This window comes from Drosophila takahashii, chromosome 3L (genome assembly GCF_030179915.1).
Source record: "Drosophila takahashii strain IR98-3 E-12201 chromosome 3L, DtakHiC1v2, whole genome shotgun sequence".
Lineage (NCBI taxonomy): Eukaryota > Metazoa > Arthropoda > Insecta > Diptera > Drosophilidae > Drosophila > Drosophila takahashii.
Window position 1 is genome coordinate 5887104 of NC_091680.1, and position 7407 is coordinate 5894510.

Below are 7407 nucleotides of genomic sequence, written 5' to 3' on the forward strand. Positions count from 1 at the left end.
ATTGAGTTCCCAAAAATGGGTTTAAAAATTGCATAAAATATTGTAAAGGTTAAAAGTTTGAGGAAATCTTCAACTAAAAATATTCCAGCACATATTTGATTCATTTAAAATCTAGTATTTAAATATATTTCGCTTTAAACCAATGTAGCTTTCATAACATCGAATTGCTTTACAATTTCATTTATTTTAAGATTTTTGGTAATGTGGGTCAAGTGATTTAAGGAGCGTGTTGTCACGCTCGATGGACAAGGGCTGCCCTCGCTTGGATATGGATTTCCAGTCATTGTCCATAGAGACGCAGTTATCCCAGGGTCAAGTGGTCGGGGGGCGGACGACGAACCTTTCACAACGCTCAAAGTGCCAAGTAATACTAATTAGTGATTAGTATTTTAGCGCAGACACGCTTGGCAAACGGTGGCAATTAAACGAGCCTAACCTGCAGACAGTTAGGTGCCGTTGACCTTGGCCAAAAGGTAAGGGGTTATCTTTCCAGCTCCAGCAGCTCCTCCTTTTCCTCTAACTTCCGCGATGCAAGCAACTCTAACGGCGAATCACAACGAAAGTAAATCAGCAAATGGAATCATCTCAGGTGGGCTCTGCTTCGAGATTCTTTCACAACCTGCAGCAGGCGGAGAGCCCTGAGAGCCACTAGAATGTGGTTGGCTGGCTATGCTCTTCTACACAGAGAAAAAGTCTAATAACATAAAAATTTACAAGGAGTAAATAGTTTTTAAATTATGAAAATAAATGGTTTAAAAAATATGTTTACAGTAACAAATATTATACAAACATTTTGTTTGTTAAAGGATATTTTATAAATATCCATGAGAAATTATAGTAGGGTTCAAATATTTAAAAAAATATAGAAAATTAATTTGTCCAAGAATGTTTTTTTTAATCTCTGAAGAGATCGTAATTAACTTAAGTATTTATTTAGGATAACTCCATCCTTATGATATTTTAATACTTACAATGAGTCCCTAAAATATTTTATTTATATTTAATCTTTAAGTTTGAAAAATAGTTCCCTATTTATATTATTTATTAATCCCATTGACACCATTTGTTAGAACCTTTTATAGAATTTCTAATTCTTATTTTCTTCTTTATTTTCAAACTAAAATAAAAATATCCGCCCATCAGCTAGATTTTCTTATGTGCACCGTATTGGATAGCTGGATGTATGGATGGATGGGGGAAAACTTTATAAAGATCCGCACTAGCCGCGCTTGGCTTCACACCTGCTCGCATCGCGAAGAGCTGCAAACCAGCGTCCGCAAAAGTTATAAGACTCAAAAATCCAAAGACCGGCAACGGTACTCGGAACTCCGTTCGGACTATTATGTAAGATTAGGCAATCTGCGAACATACATCCACATCCATCCATCCACTTACATACTCGCTCGCCCAACTCCCCCACTTTGGCGGCTGATTCTATTTGGCAAGTTGCACTTGAGTGATTTTTCGGGCTTCCAAAAAACGGAAAACCAACAAACCTTTGAACAGACGTGCAATATGTAAAGCGGCCCAAATGACGTAGCCGAGAAAACCCGACAAAAGCTGTAAGCCAAAGATCGCGCAATATCGAAAACCATTATCGAAAGTGAGACCAAGACAAAACCTCGAAAATACTAAAAAAATAAAAACTGAACAGTGCGAACCGTTTTGTAGTGTTTTGAGACCAACACATTTCGGATCCGGATCGTCAACTTTTATGGCCATCGTCGGGAAAATTTGCTAAGCCCACCGAAATGGGCCAAGTTTTTCGGTGTCAGTTGGTCAAAGTGCGTGAACTGTGAACTATTCAAAGTGATTCGCGGTTGTGGGTGTGAAGAAAAGCGCGTTGGAAAAGCCAAATTACATTGAGCAGGTCAGTGCGGAAATTGTAGTGGATTTAAAGCGATAAAGGGATTAAAATCAAAGGAATTTTTACGAAAGAGGTGAGTCTTTCAAAGGAGAAAGATGAGGTTTTATATCTCCAAAAATATAAATTTGGTAAAAGCTACCTTAAAAAATGTTTTTTGATTTGAAGATTCATACTAAAGATCGTAACAAATTAGTACATGTAAAATAAAAAAAAAGAAAATTAACAAATTTTAAAATCTTGGAAAATATGTTTATAAATAAAATAAATACTTAAAAAATAAATAAAAAAGAAATTGGAGGAACAAATATTTAGCAGACTATGCTATTACTTAGTAATTTCAGGATTATATTTTCGATTATTATATGATCTGATTTAATTTAAAATATATTAAATATGTATTATATATTTTTAGGGGATATTAAATTACAAATTTTCATAAAAATGTGCTCAATTTTTAAACATATCATTCGAATAGCTTATCATATAAACACTTCATTATTTTTCGGCCAGGATGAACTGTCAATGGCCTAAACCACTTTAGCCACCTACGAATAACGTATTTTGAACCGTTAGCTATTTGCAATTAATGTAGGCAAAGGAAAACGGCTCAAGGTCAGTTGAAACCGATTAACTATAATTATAAAAGCCAAGTGTAGGAGCAAAGGCAGAAGAACAACAACAGCAGCAGAAACAACAAGAGTGGCAAATAATGAAAGCCAAAAACCGAAACCAAAAACCCAAGAAGAAGAAGCGGCAAAAACAACATCAACTATTGCATAATAACAGTAGCTATAGCCACAAATGCAAAGCGAAACAAAAAACAATAAACAAACATGAACCAAACACCAACAAGAAGTTGAAGTAATTATAACAACAATTAAGCAAACGGCGTGCGTTTTTACAGCTAAGCGAAAAGGCAGCCAAGCGATTTTGGTGGGAGAGGAGGGGTAATCATATAGGGGCAGTGGGTATCGTTCATTAAAATGTAATCCAAGTTTAAGCGCAGACTAAAACCGTAGACTCAGGTGGATTCTTTTGCGTGGGCCATAATTAAACCATCGCAACGGGTGACAGTTTTATGGCTTTGACCTTAACGCCAGACAAACGGAGTTAGAAGATGATGTATCTCAGAAGTTGTCATTGTTCTGGCTATAGCTTCTTCTACGACATTGATAGGGAGGAAGATCTCCAACGGAAGTAACATTATGCTTGATGGGCAGAATCTGCGATATTACTTTAAGATAAGCTGGTAATTTAATTATAGAACAACTCAGGAGCATTTCGTTTTTTTAATTTAAATATTAGGAAGTCTAAGAAAATCAAATTTTTAATAAAGACATCCATCCAGTATGAGCATTTAATAAATAAATCATCGTTAATCAAAGAAAATTGAATAAAAATAAAATAGAATAAAATAGTTTTATAATATAATTTGTATACCAATTTTTAGTCCCTTCAAAGGACTTCAAATATGTAATCTAAAAATAATTCTTATAAAAGTCTAAACAAGTTATGGAAAAGTTTTTAAAAGAAGTAAAGATTAAAGTAATATTTTTATTATAATAATTTTAAGACTAGATGATAAATCATAATTCTAATTAAAATGTACTAGTGTTAACCTAAACATAGTAACTAAAGTAAGACGGTCTTGCAAAATAGCAACCATAGAATAATGACCTCTATCTTTATGATCTGCCATAAATCAAGTTAAGGGCATACCATCATCGCCAAGATCTCCTAACCATATCCATGCACATTGGCCACAATTAATTTATGAAGCACAAACTTCCTTCCTGCCAGCACGCATTTGGTGTAACCAACACTGGAGAACACTTGAGTGACCACTAGCAAGGTCGGCATTATGTAGCTGTAGCACCAAGCATGACGATAATTATGATACCGATTCGCATACCGATAATATTGAATGGTCCCCTATGGTTACATGATCTTTTCATCTCTTTGCAGCTGCCAGTCGAGTGACGGACATGAAGATGTGCAGATTGCTTAACACAAAGCTGCTACTCAGGAGAATTCTTCTTCTGCTTCTGATGATGCTGCTAATGGAATTGCAGGTAAGGAAGAAAAACCAACCACCTTTCACCTCTGACTGATTGCCCAACGATTGCCCAAGTGGTCTGCCTATGGGAAATCTAATCTATTTAACAGTTCTTAGCATGAACTTCCTGATTAGGCCACATGAACCGTAACCAATCGTTGGCCAATAGTCAGCCCAACCAACAGTCTAACGGATATGCTCTGCTCTAATGCAGATTGCGTATCGACCGCGAACGGAAGAAGCTTTTGTCTGGCCAAAAAATTATGTGGCTTTGTTGCCATTGCTGCACTGCTGATGTAGCACTTTTTCTGTTTTTTTCGGGGGGCTCATAAAACCAAAGACTTAGGACACAAACTCGACCGTTTGATTTATGGCATTGCGTATACGCCCCACGCGCCAAAAGCCACACGCACTTTTTGTAAAATCTTCTTTTTCATCTTTTTTTTTTGCAGCCCATCAGTGGTTTGGAACAAAGCACCGACTATTCGGTGGTTAGCAAAACGGCGGGTGTGGCCACCACCACTTCGGCACCACCCACTTTGGTGCCACCACATCGGATCTTTAAAGGTCGCATTCAAACCACCACACCTTCGCCGAGAACCACTCGTCCCTTGGCCACAGGATCTGAAGCCCAACAGGAACTGGTTAAGATCTCTTCGAAATCGTATATTTCTGGACCCACTACACAACCCTCAAAGTTGTCGAAGAGAGCAGGATTGGCAGGTCCCAAGAAATTCCCCAAGGATGTGCGCAATCGCAGCAGCAGTGCTGTGGAGCGCAATAAATTGCAGCACGAGGTGGTGAGTTTGGCTGGGTTATTTTATAGAATTTTGTAATTAAATAATATTACTAAAAATAAAGCCCGATCACGTGCCCGACTCCTCTGGCTATATACCCCATCGTATTGGCCATCCTGTGCATTTGGACTACGGTTCTACAGGTGTGGATTCAAGTGGGGCTCCCACAGGCAGCGCGGGATATCTTGCGGCGCCCTATGAAAACAGCAAGTGGCAGGAGGAGTACTGGGATCAGGAATACGCGGGACATCAGCACCAACACAATGGCACCAGAGTTCAGCGTAAGATATTATATTTCATTAAGCATTTACAAAGTAGGTATTCGTGATGTGGCTTTTTAGATTTGGTTATTAAACAATAAAACATTAAATTCTGCAAAATAATTGCACCTTCTTTCTATTTCTTAATTTAGATATCGAAGCAGAATGTCAAGATGACTACATGAAAATACGAATTGGTTTCAATGGCTCCTTCAGTGGTTTACTATATTCGGCTGGCTATGCCTACGATCCGGATTGCATGTACATCAATGGATCTGGTAGAGATTACTACGAGTTTTACATTCAGTTAAATCGATGTGGAACGTTGGGAAAGAATTCCCTGCAAGAAGAAAGTCGCAAGAATCCCACGGTGCATATGATTTATATTGGATTTAATTACAAGACTTAAAAATAATTTGTATCTCTTTTAGAACTTTATGTGGAACACGGTAACAGTTCAGTATAATCCATTGATCGAAGAGGAGTACGATGAGCACTTCAAGGTCACCTGCGAGTATGGCTATGACTTCTGGAAGACTGTAACCTTTCCCTTTCTAGATGTGGAGTAAGTATGGAAAATATGATGAAATATATTTATTAAAATCTATTTACCTCCTTCAGAGTGGCTACTGGCAATCCCGTGGTCTTCACATTGAGTCCCCCTGAATGTTATATGGAGATCCAGAATGGTTATGGCATTGGAGGTCCCCGTGTGACGGGTCCAGTGCGTGTGGGCGACCCTTTGACCTTGATCATCTACATGAGGAGCAAATATGGTAAATGGATTTAATCGCCAGTATCTAAACTGATTTATTAAAACGATCCCCTGCGCAGACGGCTTCGATATCGTGGTCAACGATTGTTATGCCCACAATGGCGCCAACAAGCGGATACAGCTCATCGATCAGCACGGCTGTCCGGTGGATGACAAGCTCATCTCACGCTTCAGGGGCTCCTGGTCGGATTCGGGAGTGTACGAGACGCAGGTGTACGCGTACATGAAGACCTTCAGGTTCACTGGCTCCCCGGCGCTCTATATCGAGTGCGATGTGCGGATGTGCCATGGAAGGTGTCCAGTAAGTTATACATTTTAGTTCAACTGTCATGATAATTTCTTCGAACCATTTTTTTTTAATTTAAAAAATAATTGTTCATTTTTTAAAACAATTTAAATATGTTTTAGAGAAAATTAAATCTATTTATTATTTTTTTTTTATATAAAAGTTTATTAATTTTAAGATTTTTTGATTTAAAACATTAAGGTTTTTAAAACATTTATTTTTTATTCCTTTACAATTTTATTATATTTGCAATAATTATTTATTAATTTTTTCACAGAGCCAACCATGTCACTGGAGAAATCTAAAGGCGGTGACCAAGCGGGATACCTCTAATATGACAGCCACAAATCTCTCCATACCACCATTATCCGCCGATGGCGAAGGACTGACCACTGAGAATCCACCATCTAATTCCCTATCTGAAAATGTAAATCTCTTCCAATCGCTGCGTGTTTTACAAGAGGGTGAAACCGATGGCGATGATGTGTATGCCCATCGACAGACGAAACCCCTGGCACCACATCAAACCTGCCTGAAGACATCCACATTTTCGGCACTAACTGCTGGCTGTTCAGCGGTATTATGCGTGCTCACAGTTACCCTTTTCATTGCCTGTTCGCGGTTAAAGCGTCGCAAGGAGTCCTCACTGTACGACTCGTATATAGCACACAAAGGACAAATCGATTGATGACCATTGCAATTGGCCAACAGTTTTGGCCCTGTTCTGAGCACATTGTGTATATAGCTTATGGCCCACGAAATTCTGTTTTAGTTAGAGATAAGTTTACTGTAGTCTTTTTTGTAGGTTCAGCGTGCTAGTGTTAAGTTTTGATTTTGCCAACTATGATCGTGAGTGAAAAAGCACTCAAGGTTTCTAAAAATTTTAAATATAATAATTATGAAATTCTTCGTTTCTTAATGAATAAAATATTTTAAAGAGATGTTTTGAACGAAAATATGTTTTTATTTCTTATTTTATTGAAACATGTTAATTTAATATGTTATGTTATTTTTATGTTATTCCTTCTCTTACTTTTTGCATCCACGGCAATGTGGTGGACGTGGTGTACCTGATCTGGCAAGAATAGCAATCACTAAATGGTAAACGTTTTATTAAGTAAACGTTTTATTAAAACAACGAAGATCTTACCGCAAATGTTAATAAGGGCTGCAAAGCTCATGGTGATCTGAAGCTCTTAGATTAAATGCTTCTGGTTTTGGGTTCTAGTTTTTATAGGTAAAACGAATTAGTGCTGGAAAATTTTTAATTTATGTAAGGGCGACACAAATTGTTAATTTAAATGTGAGCTTCGAAAAGTGTCACCGAAAAAACATATATACTAACAACTTTCTCTTTTCCAAAATT

At 37.6% G+C, this 7407-nt stretch overlaps 1 protein-coding gene across 1 annotated transcript; it reads left to right on the forward strand.

Annotated features, from left to right (window-relative positions):
• Positions 1-426: 426 nt before the first annotated feature.
• Positions 427-6892, forward strand: LOC108068885 (uncharacterized). The gene is made up of 9 exons (XM_070215090.1): positions 427-589; positions 3833-3939; positions 4376-4723; positions 4785-5001; positions 5133-5350; positions 5412-5545; positions 5602-5756; positions 5815-6056; positions 6319-6892. Exons 1-9 carry the CDS (start codon positions 529-531, stop codon positions 6727-6729), a joined length of 1893 nt encoding a protein of 630 aa, XP_070071191.1. The 5' UTR covers positions 427-528; the 3' UTR covers positions 6730-6892.
• Positions 6893-7407: the final 515 nt, after the last annotated feature.